We start from the raw sequence: 18,473 nt of genomic DNA, 5'->3' as shown, positions 1-18,473 counted from the left end.
TCTTACTTCAGAAAAAGGCAAAGAGTTTTTGTGCCATTTCTCCTGAACAAGGAAGCTGCCATGGTCTCTGCTTACCATGAAGATTCCCTCAACCTGCAAAAAATACAATTAACTGTTCTTCTCTCAAGCTAGACAGGCTGGTTTTCTCCTTGGAAAGTGAGTATCAGATGGTGTTAACTTCAAGAAAACTGGATACTGGGTATATCATATGGTCTGAAAACAAAAGGAGCAATTGGCAGGATAATTTCCTGAGCTGCCCTGTGGAATAGCAAAAAATAAACAGACAAAAGCCTCCTTGGTTACAGCAGTCATGGGAATGCATCCTATCTCCAGAGCTGGTGACATTAACCTTCAGCTGTAACACTCTTCAAGGAGCACTGCACTAGCAAAGACAACTACTGTAAGACTCAAAAATGCAGCTGGAGTATTTTGAGAAACCCTACAGAGAGCTGGCACTCCACAAGCTTTGCCATGACAGCATCCCTCATCCTGCAGCTTGCTAGGACAGTGGCTGGTATCTGGGTTTGCAATAGGAAAGGTGGGCACAGGGAGCCCTCAGCTGTGTCAAATACCACAGATCTGGCCCCACAGCCCGTGAAAGTGGCAAGGAGCAGTTGCAGTCTGCAGGTAGACAAGGACCCAGAGAAAGCATTATCACACTGCCAAGGCTAGAATTGCACAACTCATAACTTCTTAACAACTTCATATATTCACTGAAAATGAATACACTTTTCTATATATTGAGGTTAAAAAAAATCTCTTAAAATCACTTAAAAATATTAACATCATATTAGCACATATGTATACAGAATGTGCTCCACCAAAGTAAAGCTAGTCCAAGACAGAAGGAAAATAGAAAACAAAAATTTTTACATTAACAATTTAACTACATGAATCTCTATTAGCAGGCACTAATCTCACTGCAGATTTTCTAAGGCACAGAATCTTTATCTGAAAATATACAGCAACCTTTTCTCCAATCCAGTACAAGCTGGTACCTTGTCATATAGAGACGCAAAACCCCATTCAGCATCATACCACAAATGCAATATATACTAGCTAGCACTTTGAGAAGAATACCAACTGTTAGTACTGAAATAAATACAATTTGGCAGCAAAGACTCTATCACAGCTTTGTCATAATTTTTGTCCACATAAATATCTTGATTCTATTTTCTGATTCAGGAAGAACACTTTACATGCTTCAATTGTCCCTCTATCAGTTAGTCTCATGTTTCACTGATGAACATACCATAACATTAAAATAACTGCAAAATATTAAACTCAGTTTTAGGTCCATTTTTTTTTTCAGTTTGTAGTTGTGTATTTATTTGAACAAAAAAGCCCTGAGGAATCTGTTAAGTCACATATCAGTGTATGGCATATAATACAGAATTCATTGCTCCTATTCACCAAGCATGCAATGCAATATTTATTCCACAGATGTTGAAAAATGTAGTTTTATTCCAGTGACTATTTGCAGTCTATACATATATTTAAAAACAACATTATGTGAACATATCACAGACCAGTACCTAAAAAATCTTTAGTATATACTCCTTTATAAAAGGTTTTGACACAATGGAAAAGTCAGTCCAGAAGAACGCACGTTACCAGGTTTCTTGATAAACAAAATACTATGAAGCCCTGTAACCTGCATGGGCACAAGTATCCATGGCAATGGATCTTTCATCTAAATCCTTGTTTCAAATAAACAGGTTTAAATTTTGTTCAGTAAACAAGTTCTACCACAACACTGTCCATTTAATTTTGTGCTTTCCAAAAGGCAAGCACACCACAGAAATAAAATTCCCTACCCGAGAGAGAAATGCAGTAAACATGTATTTGTTTCCCATCTCAGCAGAGGAATCCAAGTTCCTTGAAATTCTCATTATGCCTAAATCCAAAACACCCTGCTTATACCTTCTTCTTCTTCTTCTTTGCCTGTTCTCCAGACTCTACTTTACGTTTCTTAGCAGAAGATGGTTCCTCTTCTTTTTCACCATCTTAAATAAAAGAAAGAGTTAATCAAGATCAGCAAAGCCAGTTTTTTGTCTTAAACACCATCCTGTCTTAGAACAACTGACTTAACCACATCTGAGATGGCTGGAAAAAAGACGCTGTAGCATTAACTGACAACATCCTCATTTTTGGAATGCAGACAATATGTGTACAAAATAGGAATGGTTACTTCTTATCACTGCCACAAACCACTGCAGGTAACTGAAAAGAGGCTTTATGCTACTGTACAGTACCTGTTCTAAAAAAATTATTATTTGACTAGCTAACAGAAAAAGCTAGAAATTGACATTTTCGAAGCAGGAAATAATGTCAAGATCAATTAACATTTTACCTTCTTTCTTTGGATGAAGGCTGACTAAGAGAAATGCATGGATAGGGAAAACATAGAACACATGGAGAAAGACATAAAAACTGCTACTGGGAAAGAACACCCAGAACCAAAAAACAGGCAAGACAGCAAAAAAAATCCTTCTTTTGGAAAAGCTTTGTTCACAACTTTACAAAGAATGAAAACACTGTGTTCTGAAAGCTCAGAATTTCTTCTTCTGGTTCTGTTCTCTTGGTTATTGCTATTCTCTTTCTCCAGCAATTAAAAACAAAAAAATCCACCCACCCTATCATTTCTTTACTACCTAAATTACCATTACAGCTTGTACCATCATAGAAAGTGAACAGGATAGTAAATATTTTCTTCAGTAATCTGTCCCATGGACATCCTATTTGATTCCTCTTTTGGACCCCAAGTTTTGCAAACGTTAGAGAAATAATCTGACCTACATCTACAACTAAGGTCAACACCTTAGTGTAAAGCACCTGAAGCTTTTACACCACCTTCTGTATTAGTAGCACCATGAGTGAACCTGTTGGTTTCACAGAACTACAGTGCCACAGACTAATGCTTCCCTGCTACTGACAGAGGGGGAGAGGAGTCGAGGGGCTGCTCGAGGGTCTGTGTTGAATGCAGGAAAGCCCAACCACCGGCACTGCAGTGCCCCCACCCCTGCAGCCAGAGCGCTCTGCCCCTGGGCAGCGGTGGAGCAGGAGAAGCCGGCAGAGCTCCCTCGGGGCCCAGGGCAGCCTCCCGCCCGCCCGGCCGGGCTCCGGCAGCGCCCGGAGCCTCCCTCCGTGTGAGGCACGGCCGCCTCAGCCAGGGCTCACCCGACTCCAGGGCCTCACCCGACTCCAGGGCCTCCTGCTCCTCGTCCGGCAGGAACTTGGCTTTGCCGGCCTGGCGGGGAGCGTCGTCGCCATTGTCCTCGTAGATGTTGGACCACTTGATGGCCATGTCGAGGGTGGGGGCCGGCGGCGGCGGCTTCTCGGGCGGGCTGTAGGTCTCCGGGGGGGGCACGGCGTTGCTCCTCCACACCTTGAACTCCCTGGGGGGCTGCGGGAGAGAGCAGAGCGCCCGTCACGGCGGCCCGGGGAGCCCGTGGCGGCCCCTGCGCCGCCTGGGTTCACCCCGCGCCCCACGCACCTCCTCGGGCGCCCGCAGGACGCGGCTCTCCCAGTCGATCTCCTTGTTGAGCGGGTTGTAGAGGAAGGCGGGCGGCTGCGACACCCGACGGAAGAGCTCGTCGGGCGGCGGCAGCCGCGGCCGCCCCGGGGTGCCCCCCGAGGCAGCTGCCGCTCCCGCCGGGCGCTCGTCGGGCTGCGGCTCTTCGGGCTCCGAGTCGGAGCTGGAGCTGCCGTAGGCCGCGAAATAGCCCAGCGGGTCCTCCCCCTCCGCCGCCATGGCGGGGCCGCGCCTCGCACCTCCCGCGGAAACCGCGCCCGCGCCGAGGGTTCCGGCCCGCGGCTGCCGCCGGCCCGGGGCCGCGCGGGGCTGGCGGAGCGGAGCCGCGGCGGGCGGGGAAACGGGGCCTGAGGGCTCCCGCCGTGCCAGGGGGCTTCCCTTCGAGTGACCAGAGAGCGAAAATCAGACGCGAAACCGAGCCAGCCTTCGTTTCTCCCTTCCACACCTGCAGGCTAAGCGGAGGGAAAACACGTTTTCCTTAATGTCCGATCACCGGCTAACCCAGGGCAGGCACATCACTGCTCCAGGAGGTATCTTTACCAAAACAGATTTTTCAAATTTGTTGGACCAAGTGTGTACTAGACCTCCCTTGTGATTGACTCATACATTACTGCATCAGCTAAAACATTGGTGCTGTTCAAAGGGGATGGAGGGCAGGGCAGGTTGAGGTTGGGTATCAGGAAAAGCTTTTTCCCAGAGGGTGTTTGGGCACTGGGACAGGCTCCCCAGGGCAGTGGTCACAGCTCCAGCCTGACAGAGCTCAGGAAGGGTTTGGACAACACTCTCAGGCACAGGATGTGACTCTTGGGGATATCCTGTGCAGGGCTGGGCATTGGACTCCAGGCTCTTCACGAGTCCCTTCCAACTCAGCATACTTTATGATTCTATGTTCAGATTCCTTCTACTACCAGAAGCAGGATAAGATCTGAGGAAGGGGTTTTGGTTATACTATGATCACTTTCTTTACTGTAAAGATGCTAAACCATATCCAGCTGATCTCTCATAATCAATACCATGTCATTATTTTGAAGTAAGCCCTATACACAAAGTACAATGAAAACAGTCACTGAAGTGAGACACCACAGTGCCTGCAGCATTTGCAAATCCTTCTTCAAGTCATGCTTCTCAGCACTCAAAGTTTTTGTTTCTCCCCTGCTATTAATAAAAATCTTAATTTAAGAATGAAATCGCTATGTGTGGTTGGAAGCAACTCTTCTCACATCCGCAGGAAGTTGAGCAATAGAGTCATTTGAAAAAAAGCAAGAATCAGGTTAATAATAGTAGTCATTAACTGCAGAAACTACTTAAGCAGCAGAGCTGTTGATTTCACATGCATGTTTTTCTTACAGACTGCTCTTGAGTGCAGTCCTACCAGCACAGGCGTTTCACATTAAGTCAGTCTTTCCACCAGACTTCTCTAAAAAGACAAGGAGAACAAAAGCCTCCCGCACACACAAAACCAAAACCACACACCAAGGTAATGGCATGAACTGCTCTTGCAACCTGTACATCTTAAAAATGAGAGAGGCAGACAGAAAAACAGGCAATTGTACAAAAGAATTTATTCCAAAAGTTGTGATAAAAATACGTTTTAAAAATGCACATTATAGACATTTGGAAAGACAATACATTCACTCAAGGTCTCAGGTTTGCAGCTCCACTGGGAGTGGTCCCTGCACACTGCACGGGGCAGGATGGGGAGCAGCAAGGCAGCCTCCACCCTGAGCTGGTGCATTTTCTCTGTTAAGGCCAACCCTGCTCATTCTCTTCTCTTTACAAGAACCCAGGAAGGGACTCAAGCCTAAGCAGAGCTCTTTAAGTGGTTACATTTAGACAAATCACTTTCTAGACCTCCCAAGTACAGGCAACTACAATTCAAGTTAATGGAAGACAGGGAGTTCATCCTATCCTTAATTTCATGTTAAAGAACAAAGTTTGGCTTGCATATTTAGGCACTAAATTTCCAGAGTGCCATCTCATCTAAGCAGTTCCACTGAAAAGCATTTTCACTGCCTGGACACTATATGATTGTAGATGTAGACAAGAAAAACAAGGATTTTTATAAACACATCTTTCTCACATGTAAGATGTTCATATGCTCGGGATGGAGGGTAGTTGAACATTGCATTTTATTTTAATCTACTTCCAAAACAGAATAATTGTGAAAAACAATTTATAGAGACTATACTGAGGTCCTGCAGGTGGCCTGTCTCCACAAATGGAGAACAGTTTAGTAATATTACCCCGGTGTGCACTGGAATGGTATTCCATGGCTATACACACTATGAGAGCCAAAATCATTGAGGACCTTAAATACAAACCTACCCTTTGATATACTGAAAACATCCCATCACTTTAAAGTGTAGTACTGCAGAACACAGTTGTACACATGTCAAATTAAGAATGCACCAGGTCATTTTGAAATTATTATAGGCACCTGCACAAAAGGTAGGCTACAATTCCAGTGTGAGAGGAATACAGTGTGTTACATGGTGGCAAGAAATGAGAACCTTCCCATGTTGAAAAAGAATGCATTTGACTCTAAACAATTTGAAATGTAAACCTGTCCGTCTGCTTTGAAGAGGAGGTATTTGAAGTGCCATATTTCCAAGAGTCCTTCAGGTACAGATACTTTTGTGTCACACAGCTTCTCCTCCACTTCCCTAGTGGGACAAAGCATACAGTAAGCTTTGCTCCTTAATAGCATCCTACAATAATGTGTTCTTACAGCCCTCACAATGCCATTAGAGCAGGTTACATTCCTTTTCCAGTACTAAAGAGAATTTATATTTAAAGTGCATCTCAAATCTGGAATCTTTAACTAATATACAAGAAGAAGAGGCTGAGGCCTGCAGAAGTGTATTTGTGATACTGACGCCTCTTGATGTACCAGTAGGACAAAGTTCACACAAGGAAGAAACTCCTTGCTAATAAGCATGATTTGGCCAGATTTGTGAGGATTTTTGCAAATGGAGCAGCACACATATACACAGAGAGCAGAATTTATCCTAGTGAGAAACATTTAACTCAGTTAATGTTTAAGATTTTTGGTAAGTAAGCTTAAGTTTTTAGTTCAGATTTTTTTCCATATTCAGTACTTTTCCCAACCATCTTTCCCAGTTCACCCATCCCAGAAACATTAAGAAAAGCTTATCTGTTAGTTTCTGCAGAAAGAAAAAACCCATTTGTTCTGTAATTCCAGCTAAAGTATCTGCTGGTGTGAAATCTCATACACTAAATGTGAAATCTTATACACATTGGTTTAAAAAACAAACGTTTGTTGGTGTAACACCACAATATTTTGTACAAAGCTCCCTAAAAACAAAACAAACAAAAAAAGTCAAGCAGCACCAGCATCACACAATTACAAAATTAAAACAGAAATTGCATAGATTATTTACTCCAATTTTCCTAACAGTTTGAAAACATTTTTTAGCTTTTATGAGCCATCCCACAAAGTTTCAGTACCATTCAGATGAACAGAGGAAAGTCACCGCGTTCACTGTGGCTGAACAGAACGTGATCTTAAAGGCAAAAAGCAATTGTCACTTGAACTAGTGCATGGCTCCTGCTGGTCTGCCTGCAGCTCTGGGGGCAGCGGGGGTGCCCCTGGCTCTCCAGGCCCTGGGAGGGTGGCTGAGAAAACACTGCACTGTGAATTTCCCATCTCTGCAATTGGCAAATTCATTGAATGAAGAGAGACAGCAGACACAAATGCAGCAGTGCTATAATCTTCTTCTGGGTGATGTATCTGGGTAGATTCTTTGTCTTTTGTTTTATCCAGAAAATTTGATTCATCAGAAAATGATCTAGAAAGATTATTTGTTCCTCCGTAGAGTGAGGTCATACAGGTGCTGCAGCTTAAACCTAAGACAAAAAACCAGATACCGGATTTAATTACAGTATGAGGACATCTTAAACTGTGCTGTGATTTAATATCAGTAACACTGTCAAAAATCAACTGTCCATATTTTTAACAGACTAACCCTTCATCTCACCTGTGACATCCAGAATTCCTGACAAATTAGAAAACAAACATGCAGGTTATGTAGGCTGATATGAATGGTTTCTCTGTACTCAGTACCAGATAGTACTTGACAAAAATGCACTGTAACTTAAAGTTTATTTTAGAAAGTCACTTTAGCCCTTTGGCCCAACTTTTTTTAGATTCTTCTCACTGTGTTCTTCAAACTTTTAAGAGCTTAAGCTGCTGGTTCTGCTCCAACATGGACAGCATTTAAGGCTATTTTACCTGAAGCCAGAGCAAACCTCAGGCCCTTCATCTCTGTGGTTAGAACATACTTCTTCCTTCTTTATTTGCCTTTTGATGGGCGTGGAAGGGGAAGTAACACTTTGGTGTAGAAAGCCTATACTTTCTTTCTCTGCCTTAAACTATAAGTACACACAGTCACTTCAAGGTTTGGGTGTCAACAAAACCTCTAAGCCTGTATGGAAAAAACACACACATGTATTTACAGTGTCTGCTTTAAAGCTGTGGCAGTGAAGGCATACAGGGGAACTCCCCTCAAGCTGCATTTGCTTGCACATCTTCTGCTGAGACACAAAGTTTAACTAAACCAGAGCATCCTGCCCCTGCAGTAAACAGTTTGAAGAGAAATGCAAGATGGAACATAACCACCCATTTTTGAGAAGCAAAACTGAAATGTGGAGACAGATTTATCCATCATAACAATACAACAGGGGCTTTTTGATAGTTGTTATTTGTGATGGATGTGTTCAGATAGTAAAAAGGTAAAGCCAGGATACATGCACTAGGATCTTAAATACAAACTGGTAATATTTCCAAACATGTTGTTCCAAATACCAGAGGAAGATTTTAGTTTTGGATTTTAATTTTGCAGACCCTCCAAATAAAACCTATGTCTTACACAACATTATTAAAAATTTGTTACCTTTAAGAGCTTCTAGCTTTTCATTTTTGACTTTCAGCACTACATCAGTTATCTTTTGTAACAGGAAGTTTTGTGTTCTTTCTCGTCTGATAGATTCAATCAGAGTATCTAGTCCCTTTGGATTTTCTGCTAAGTAGTCCAATAACTTCCCAGCTTTTTTCCTACTGGAAGATCGAGCAGAAATTTCTTCTGTGTCCTCCCTGGTGAGTATTTTCTTGGAGCGCAGGTAATCAAAGTGTCTCTCGGCTATGATCTTATCACACAGGTAAGGACGCATCCTTTCTAAAGCCTGAAAAGCAAAACAAACTGGTATGAGCCAACATTTCAAATTATTTGGAACCTATATGATTTTGATACAGGTTAGCAAAAGAATTTTTAAGGCTGCTGCTGTGTTACTTAGTTGAGATTTTTCTCAGTGTAAAATTTTTTTTAAAAAGCGGTTCCCTGATTATCACTTTCATTAACTCTTGGACTGAACTCAGCAGTTCCAATGCTTGTTAAGAAAAACAGTGACTACTTATAGAAAATGTGATTACAGAAGGTCTGAGGTTAGCACATTTCAAAACAGTCAAGTAAAAATGAAATTATACCAAACAGCACCTACTCACTTTGTCTACAAATACACCCATTTTCACTGATCATCTAATTGCCACATTGAGGCACAATTCCAAAATACTGCAGTTACTGATGTTTTCTGTGCATTGAGCAAAAGTGGTCTCAAAGGAGCAGCATGAATGTACTCACAGTTCAAAATGTTTGTAAATAAACCTATTTATTTACAAAATTTAAACCTATGTATTTATACTATTGACAGGTTCAACAAATTACTGACATCCAAAATACATGCACTTTCATCCATACATGTATGTACTCTCAACAACGTTAGTGGCTGCTTTGTGTCTTTTGTAACCCTATTCCATTGTATGAGTGATTTTATATGGCTCACCCTCATCCTTCTCAGCTCTTAACTGCAAGACTCCAAACTTTATAACTCCTCAAGACAAGCTTGCCCAGACCAAGATGTCCTTGCCAGTTTCAGCTTCCTGAGATGTGCTGTCCCGTGTCACACACAGTGCTAATGCTGACACAGCACCCTGGCTTGCAGAGATCCCATCGGTGTTACCTGAACAGCTCTGAGAGAGCCGAGTCAGCTGTGAAGCCGCAACATTTAAAACCTGAGTGCAGAAGCTCTAAAGTCAGATTTATGGGACTGCATTTTGATGATAAAATGAATGTTATTTGTTTCTACCTAAGATTTCCATCCTTTCCCCTCCAAGTACTATGGGAGGACCTGTAAGGTTAAGGGTTGAAGTGACAGTCATGCATTTCTGTGAGCTGCAGCCCTGGGTTCAGTCACTGACCCAGACTAACACACCTGCCATGTTACACCTATAGTGTCTGACTCAAGTGGCTTTTATCCATTTTTGGTGTAACTACCCAATGCCACCTATTGCAGTATTACCCTGTGGAAACGAGTACTAGCTTGAAAACATGCCTCACAGAGCTATGACAAAGCATTTAAAGGAAATCACTTGAGCATAAAGCTAGAAAGAAACAAAAACCAAACTGCAAGCGGTCTTCACTGTACTTTAAAAGAACATAAAAAACCCCCAATGAATCAAACATAAGACACTGTAAATTACAAACAGAACAATGGATAGGCAATAAATAAGTGATAAACTGATTTTACTTTTTTTTTTTTTTAATTAAACAATCACTTTTTAAGGTGGGTTACATTGCTTCCCAGTCTCACGTTGAGATAAATTAATCTAGAATGAATCAGGATGAAGTCTTCCATCAGATTCCAGACATCAGTGAATAAGTATAGGGGAAAACCCAAGAAAATAGAGAACAATAAGCCTCAATAAAAAATACCGAAGTATACATAACTAAGTATACATAATATAAAATACCTAAGTATACATAACATACCTAAGTATACATAAGATATCCACGCTTTCTAATTAAGAGTTTTACTGGCACCAGGAGCAGCACACACACTTTCAGCCAAGCTTTGGGTACCACGTTACTCCCCCCGTTTGCTGCCTCCGGCGCAGGCACCGGGCGACCCGAGCCCCGCAGCCCGGCACACAGCACGACCGGGGCGCGGGGGGAGCTCCGGGATACGCGAGTCATGATCAGCCTCGCCCCGGGGGACCCCGGGGGGCAGAGCCGTGCTCGAGATTCGCCGCCGCCTTCCCGGACGCGCCGCGTCCCCCGCCCGCTCCCACAGCGCTTCCGCTCCCCCGCCCGGGCCCCGCTCGCCGCTCCGCGCCCGGGCCCTGCGCCCAGCCCCGGGCCCGCCCGCCACTTACATCCTTCTTCACCTCCGCCATCTCGTCCTCCGTCAGCGGCCGCCCCGCGCCGCCCGAGCTCGACCACGACCGCGGGCCCTCCATGGCGGAACCCTCGGCGGCGCCGCTGGGGAAACCCGCGCGGGGCGGTGCTTCCGCCCGGGCCCCGCCCCCGCCTGCCCCCACCAATGGGCGCTCAGAGCCGGCGCTCCGCCCCGACCCCAGCCGGGACAGAACGCAGCCCCGCCCCAGCTCGGCCCCGCCCCGCCAATGGGCGCTCAGGAACCGCGCTCCGCCCCGGCTCCGCCCAGTGGCGCGTGCGCGGGGCCGTGCCGGTGCCTCAGGGCGGGCGCGGCTCGCTGGGCGCGGAGGCTGCGCTGCCGGGACTGGGGCTGGAGCTGCCCCTGCCCCCCCGGGCCTCCCGGGACCTGTGGCAGCCCCTCCGCTAAAGCGGCTGGACCGTGCGGAGCGGTGCCGGGGCCCGCAGCTCGGGCAGATACTGGCACGAGTGACAGCGGCTGGCCGTGCCCGCCGGTTTCCGGCCTGGCGGTGTTCCAAAGCCCCTCCGTGCGCGGGCTCGTGCTCCAAGGCAGCAGCAGACGGAGCTGCGGCCCCGCCGGGACCCGGCGCCGCCTCCCCAGGGAAAGGGAGCGCTGAACTGCAGCAATCGGGGCTCTTGCAGCTGGCACGGGTGGAACTCGGGCTATTCGTGCACTCCTAAAATTGTCCTTTCACTAGATAAACATGAACATAAGTAGAAGCGATCAACACTGAGGCTTGCTGTCAGTAAGGAAAACCTGCCAGTTTTATGGTAGTTTTACAGTTTTGCAAAGTCTTTAACATGTTTTGTTAATGCAATTGTACTTGAACTATTAATCGTGACAGTATCTATTTTACAGTGCTAGCAGTCCCAGCTTTAAAATAAACACGAAGATCCTGCCCAGAACACGTGAAAAATAAAGGACCAGGCACCTGGTGAGAGGGCAGATTTCTGCAGAGCTGGGTGTAAAATCGGGGCCAATCCCCAAACTGCTGCCAGCCAGCTCCGTTCCCTGCCACTGCTGTGAGGGCCCCTCTGGCCAGTGGAAACTCTCAGGCTCACCCTCCCCTCAGAGCCCTGCTTGCTGCTCATCTGGGGCACACCTGCTCACAGCCCATGGCCTCCTGTTATTCCCACTCCAAGCAACCTTTCTTTGCTGTAGTGCATTTGAATTTCTCAAAGCTGTGTATCTCTGCAAAGTAACCTATTTATCTCCCATTTTCCTACTCCAAGAGCTGCAGGGCTGACCATTTTTTCCCCAATTCAAGTGCCTACATTGATCCTCCCCAATCTGTGCTATGCACCCAAAGTACATGGAAAGCTTTCAGCTTCTCTGATGCTTCCAAGAGAACTGATTGTGGTACTTCTGAAACAGAGCCAAGCGTCTTCCCAGCCCCTGACTCCCACCCCTGTTTATTATATCACATGCCTTTCAGCTCTTCCTCTTCAAGGTGAATTATATTGTGGACTTTGCTGGCTCCACACAACACTGCTGATAAAAACATCTCTCATGCATTCTGGATTTAGAGTATTTGTTAATAACCTTGCTCAGCAAGAGGTGCAGTTCAAAGCCATGTGATGTCTGGAGGGTTAGGCTGCTGATTCCTGAGCCGTGTAGGAGACAAACTGGAATGCTTTCACTTCAGCAGTCAGGAAGAGAGCATGTGGTTAGCGAATACAAGAGCAGAATATATTTTAGCAGACTTAATGCCAGAACACCCTACCAGGATTTAATGGTGCAGGCAGCAGGAAGAAGGCTACTCTCTGCAAAAAACTCATCTAATCGTTGCCATTAAGAAACAAATTCAGGTAAATTGGTACCAACTCTCTCCTGTAGACATGTAAATGAAGTAGTTTAAAATACTAATTGCATCACACTAAATGTATTCACATTAGACACAGCACTGATTTAAATACATTAGTTAAAAATCATACTTTTAGCCAATGTTGTAAAATCAGTATGAAGGCTGTGTTTAAGATCCTTTGTCCCTACTTCTCTGGCAAGGAGAATAATAGATGATGGTTTATTTAAAGTCCTATTATACTAGCAAAATACAGTTTGAAAGTAATGTAATTATTTTGCTACAGTTCATTAAGGAATTCCTACTCTGTTAAATTATCTTGGTTTTCTTAAAAAGCTGGAAGAACAACACTGAGGCCTTGAACCAGCGACTCCCGGGCTGCCAGGAGATGGCACTGATGGCCCGCGAGCCCTTGCACACACGCCCATGATGGAGCCCAGAGTCGCTGCAGGGTCACCCTGCCCTGGATCCAGTATTGTACCCTGCTGGCACTGCAGCCCCAGGAGCAGTCTGCAGCACACCGCAGGAAGTATTTAGATATAACACATGCAGTTATCTGTCAGGTTACCTCAAAGCAATGTCTGGAGTGCAGTCGCCTCTCCTGAGATTGTGGGGGAGAAAAGACACAAGAGCTGTGTGAGTAATTTACCCATAATGGGAATGCCACTAAACCTTTGCAGTTTCACCTTTTGTAAGTTACAGTAAATGCAGGCACTGCAGAGAAACATACTGTACTATGCTAACATCTGTTTTGTTACCTAGGACAGCAATAAAATTAACCATGACCACTCACAGGCGGTATCTCCTCTCTACACATTATAATTTTAGACTCTACTTTTAAGAGTAATTTGTTTTTAAAGAGTCAAGATTTCCCCTAGCAGAATTAAGGGTTTTAGTGCTAATGTCTATAATTGGCTTTACTTCTAGGTATGTAATAAGCTTGGAAATAAGAAGACAGCATGAAACACTATTAAATTAAATACATACACTTTCAGTTCCAAAAGAAGAAGCATGAACTACAGAGGGTAGGGTACAACTGACACTTTATTCCTTCGTGATGGAGATATATAGTATTGAAACTGCAAGAATCACAAAACAAAATTAAATCAAAGTGCAAACCTCTATTAAAACTGATTATGGAATGTATTGATGTTTTTGGCACAAAAAGTGGGGAATTATATACTGCAACAAGATTAAGTTTAATGAATGTAATGCTTCTGTGCTCAGTAGTCACATTTGTGCACTGCAGAACAATACAATGTAAAACAGTGACTAACACGATTCACATACAACTCCATACAATTTACATCACACGTCCAGTTAAAACTTCTCTGAAATACATGAGGTCCACTGATACTTTGTTCACAATCACTTAACAATTACCATTGTTTAAGCAGGCTTATCTTTTCAGCTTCCTTATTGATAAAAGCAAAAATAGACAATCTTAAATAGTAAATTATCTTCCTCAAATGGTTCCATGTGGATGTTGATGTTTTCTATTAATTTGGCTCTGACTTCATTGATAAAACATATATGAAGCTGAACAAAATCAAAAGTTTTTTTTCCCCCATATTTTCCAATTTGCTGTGAACAAACAGCATTCTGTATACTGCCTTTTTGTTTTCAAAACTGGACATAGTGGTGCCTATGAGCTCTATTCCTATCACATGGAAATCACAAAAAAAAATCAGAGCATAGCTTCACACAGTGGCATCTATTTAAAACTGAATATTAGCATGGTAAACACAAGAATACATAAATGGAAGAATTCAAGTTTATCTCATAAGGTACAGTATGCATTCACATTTTCATTACAGAGAGAGACACTGTATTCACATTCTGTTGAAGAAAGAAACCCACATATCACACATCTCCCTAAACTCTTAGCAAAGATAACATCCATGAAATACTATAATGCACATTCTGGCTCTTTCATTTCAACTGAGCTAAACTGACTGCTGAAAGGAAAAATCCTTTGATGAGTAATTCAAGCCCCATTGCTGAGCTGTTACCACAAAAACTTCAGTACGGGTCTGCTCTGTCATACAGCCTGACAGTTGTTATCAAGAGTTTTATGTGGGCAACTATCAGTGTTCAGTGTCTCTTCCCCTTTTTTGGTTTGGGATTTTATTTTATTATTTATATTAATCAAGGATGATGTTTTACATCAGGCATCTGAGAAATGTTCTGGTGACAAAATGTACAGGACATGCATTAGATGCACATGTGTCACTGCAGAAATGTCCTCACAACTGAATTCTTTGTTTGGGCAACAGAAAAATAAACAGCAAACAGCAAGAAGAAGCATTTGGCATGATTTTAGTTCTTAGTACCACACTGCAAATACATAAATGGAAGTGTTCATAATATTTTTCTTTCTAATGCAGGAATAAAGATTAACAGGAGAAGCTGTGAGGTGAGGGTGATCCCGCTAACCAGCTTAGGTAACTTTTGGCATCAGACTAAGATGTAATTTAGAGCATCTATGTTAAGAGGCTGTGATTCCTACTGAGGCCAAGAGAGAGAAAGCAGGTGTGGTTTTAGAGCACCTCAATTTTGTGCCTGAAGTCACACAGTTTGAATACAACAACTGAAGGAATTCAGATCCCTCAGCTGCTCCCTTGCTTTCTGTATACCAAAATGCAGCCCTGAAACCAAAGAAATCTAAATGGCAAAAGGTGAAAACCCAACCTCTCTGTCTATACAGCTGTTTCTCAGCTCTGAAATCCCAACCTCTCCTCTCCCTCCCCTAGGGAATCAGGGGAATTCATTGTCACTCATTCTATGGCTTTCAAGGACACAGGGTAACAGCACTGTCACCAGAAATGGTTCTTTTTTTCTGGAGAAATCTTAAGAAGAGGAGTCACCCTTCTTACCCTCTGGATCTACAGCTCCTGCTGACTGTCCCATGTAGCTCAAAAGAGGTTGCTCAGACTCAAAGCAGATCCCTCAGTTTTTCCTCTCTACTGGCACCTATTCAAGGAGGGAGTGAGTTTAGGATAGTCCCTCATGGCTTGGGATACTGTGGAGTGAACAGTGAAGAAGGAGAAGTGAAGAAAAAGACTCAAGTAAGAACTGAGGCAAGAAGGTAAAATCACTTGGGATTAAATGAGAAAAGTTCTCATCATGCCTTGATGAGCAAACTAGAAATGGGAGTCTGAGGAAGGAGACAGGTGAGAGGTTAGAGAGGGTGGAGGAAGAAAAAAACCAAAACTAACACTATAGAAATATTTAACAATAAATAAAATTGAAATTCTACACCCTAACTCTCCCAGTGTAGCTGGATGCTCTGGCTCCCTAGCAAGAGGAGGGAAGAGGGACTGAAGGACATGGATGGGGGTCAGGGACAAATGGACAAATCAGGATGGGGGGGCTATTTCAGCTTTGACAGTTTCCACAGCTGCACAGGGTTTTAACAGAGCACAGCTTGCCTTTAGGAGCTCACAGCTCAATACTGCAGGGCCACTTTTTGGCACAAAATGTCTATTTAATGTCAGGTTATTTTGAAATGTGTGATACTTTATCAAATATTTAAAAAGCACCAAGGGAAGGCAGAAGAAGATTCCCCACTGCAACATTTACATCCTGAGAGCCTGATCACCTGGCTCAGGTTTATATGATGGTGCATGGGAATGGAAGAGACAAAGAGAGAACATTAGGATCACCCTTTGGGACAGGAGAGCCATAAATAGGAAAACCCCTCCACTTGCTGTTTGGCTGGCTGAAGAACTTCCTTTGGGCCATGTTCTTTGCACATACAATATATTCACTCATCACTGCTCTCCTCCCCATGACACCTCATGTCATCACAACAAACAGAGCACCCACGAAGCATCAGGTGTACCCTGGCAGCTGCCAGGAGGTTTTCCTCTCATTACCACTGAGATGCAGTGTGAGATGTGCCAGAGAGAACCTACAAGTGTGAGTACTTGTGTTTCCTCCCTTATGGCTGCACAAAACAGGTTTCCAAAGGGTATCCCAGTGGGCATCTGGTTAATTCTGTTTGCTTTCCTGCACACCACATTGCCCAAGCCCCCTCACTCATTTCCTACTGTACCTCAGCAACACACCACAAGTGGTTCAGGAAAGGTGGAGGAGATGTCTAGGAAGCTGATAACATGTTCAGACTATTTGTCAGTCTCTGGAGAGTTCCCACTGCTGCCTCTGTTTGGGAATTGCTCCCATCCTTAGTTTACAAATGATTTAACAAGAAGCATGTTAATACAATGGTGTGTGCTTCACTTTGCAGTGGCAAAAAAAAAAAAAGCCATGACTCAGTGGGTAAACATGTTGAGGAATTTGCTACAAAAATTATATTTGTCTTAACTGAATACCACTGTGAATATTCATGCCACTAAAAAAATATAAGATGGTTATTGTTCCAAGGAAAACTGTCCCAAGGGCAGATAAAGAAAAAATTACAATCTTCCAGGAAAAAATAGTTTCCCTTATTCATGGGCATAATCTAGGAATAGCTGTCCTTCAACTTCTTCTAGCACCCTTTTCTTTTGAATTTTGCTAGTAAGTGGCCTCCAAATGAAGAGAAAACAGAAAGGAGAAACAAATTTTAAGATGTAAACAAAGAGATTTAACTCCCCCATACTTTACATTTCTTTTGCATCTCTGCATTTAATTTTTGTGGTCCAGAGGCTTCCTAGGATCTGGCCTTTTAAAAAAACTCCTCTCCCATTCTCACCACATTGAAAGTCACGGTCTTAGCAGGAAACTGGAACCTGAATTGCAGGAGACAATTTGTGTGGCTGCACTACTCTCTCCTTCTGTCATTCAAGTTTCCCAGGAAGTCATTGCCCTTGGATGCTCCCATCAGAGGAAGCTTTTCCAAAGCTGGTCCCTGGTGTCTGAAATGGATTCCAGCCACAACTCTGCCCAGCAGCAGCAGCAGCACTGTGATGTGGCCAGGACAGTGAGCACAATCCACTGCCCAGTGTCCCAGCTAAGCTTCCCTACCACACAAGGTTCATGAGCCCACTGAGTTTTCTTCAGTCCCCCTAATACTTTGCATCACTGAAAGTAGGAGACTGAGGAAGGAAAAACACATGTAGAGCAAGGAAGCAAGAGAAAAGAAGACAGAAGGGAACAGTGTAAAGACGACAGAGGTGCTTGAAATACTGAGAATTAGCCAGGTTTCATGAAATTTTCACATAGATATGTTAAATCACTAAAGCTAAGGGTTAGCCATTATAATTGTCTTCTGCTAGCCCATGGGACTAACTTCAGAGTTATGTGCTCCCAACAAACCCTACATCCACCTTAAATACCATCTGCAAGGACATAATAAAAATCACAATGCAAAAAATCTGTAAACAAGGGTTAGTAGCACAGTGGTACAGTAGATTGTCAATAAAAACAATAAAAGTGTGGATACAGATTCGTCTACCTTGTGTGTAACATTATTGCCAGTTACAAGGGAGGGACTCTGTAAACTCATCATTCTGAAGCTTTGTTAATAAGCACAGAGCAACAGGTGAGTGACCCATCTACTTTGGCCAGTTCTGTGGCAGCTATTGGGATCAGCATGTGGTCCTTCAGCTTTTCAAATACCTGTTCAGGGGAAAAAAAAGTAAGGGAAAAATCATTACATTTACACCTCTGTTTTCCCCTTTCTCTAAGTATTTACAGAACATGGATTTGCCAGCAGGTGCCAAGCCATCCCAACACTGTTAATCAACAGGAACATCCACGGTGCACGTGTATCGTTATAGGACACGAAACAACACGAGCACACGCCGCTGCTCTCAAGGTGAAGAAAAAAGGGAAGTTTATTTTCTTCCTTTTCTATGTTGCCAACATTTATAGTTTTCCAAAAGTGACAGTGGATTGGAGGGTGAAAGTGCCACCTCTCCAATGACACTGGACAAACCAACAGTC

The 18,473-nt window shown here is 43.8% G+C and overlaps 3 protein-coding genes across 5 annotated transcripts in view; all 3 read right to left on the bottom strand.

The window, feature by feature from the left end:
• Positions 1 to 1,408: 1,408 nt before the first annotated feature.
• Positions 1,409 to 3,768, bottom strand: C9H1orf52 (chromosome 9 C1orf52 homolog). 2 transcript variants are annotated; one of them, XM_036388225.2, is made up of 3 exons: positions 3,497 to 3,768; positions 3,181 to 3,406; positions 1,409 to 2,006 (listed from the first exon to the last, which is right to left on the bottom strand). In XM_036388225.2, the coding sequence occupies exons 1-3, from the start codon at positions 3,752 to 3,754 to the stop codon at positions 1,918 to 1,920; spliced, it is 573 nt and encodes a 190-aa protein (XP_036244118.1). In that variant the 5' UTR covers positions 3,755 to 3,768; the 3' UTR covers positions 1,409 to 1,917. The 2 variants fall into 2 exon arrangements, with proteins under 2 accessions (XP_036244118.1, XP_036244119.1); XM_036388226.2 differs by having other exon boundaries at positions 3,199 to 3,406.
• Positions 3,769 to 5,077: 1,309 nt separating this feature from the next.
• On the bottom strand, positions 5,078 to 10,873 carry BCL10 (BCL10 immune signaling adaptor). The gene is made up of 3 exons (XM_036388298.2): positions 10,764 to 10,873; positions 8,449 to 8,737; positions 5,078 to 7,402 (listed from the first exon to the last, which is right to left on the bottom strand). The coding sequence occupies exons 1-3, from the start codon at positions 10,845 to 10,847 to the stop codon at positions 7,035 to 7,037; spliced, it is 741 nt and encodes a 246-aa protein (XP_036244191.1). The 5' UTR covers positions 10,848 to 10,873; the 3' UTR covers positions 5,078 to 7,034.
• A 2,737-nt stretch (positions 10,874 to 13,610) lies between these two features.
• DDAH1 (dimethylarginine dimethylaminohydrolase 1) overlaps positions 13,611 to 18,473 on the bottom strand; it is an 89,460-nt gene continuing 84,597 nt past the window's right edge. For both annotated transcript variants that reach the window (XM_054515742.1, XM_036387763.2), the window contains exon 6: positions 13,611 to 18,146. In XM_054515742.1, the coding sequence (XP_054371717.1) occupies positions 18,033 to 18,146 (114 nt within the window). In that variant the 3' untranslated portion in view covers positions 13,611 to 18,032. The remainder of the gene's footprint in view (positions 18,147 to 18,473) is intronic.

The sequence above is a fragment of the Molothrus ater genome, chromosome 9 (genome assembly GCF_012460135.2).
Source record: "Molothrus ater isolate BHLD 08-10-18 breed brown headed cowbird chromosome 9, BPBGC_Mater_1.1, whole genome shotgun sequence".
NCBI lineage: Eukaryota > Metazoa > Chordata > Aves > Passeriformes > Icteridae > Molothrus > Molothrus ater.
The sequence above is the reverse complement of the archived record's forward strand: the minus strand, read 5'-3'. Positions and strand labels throughout refer to the sequence as shown.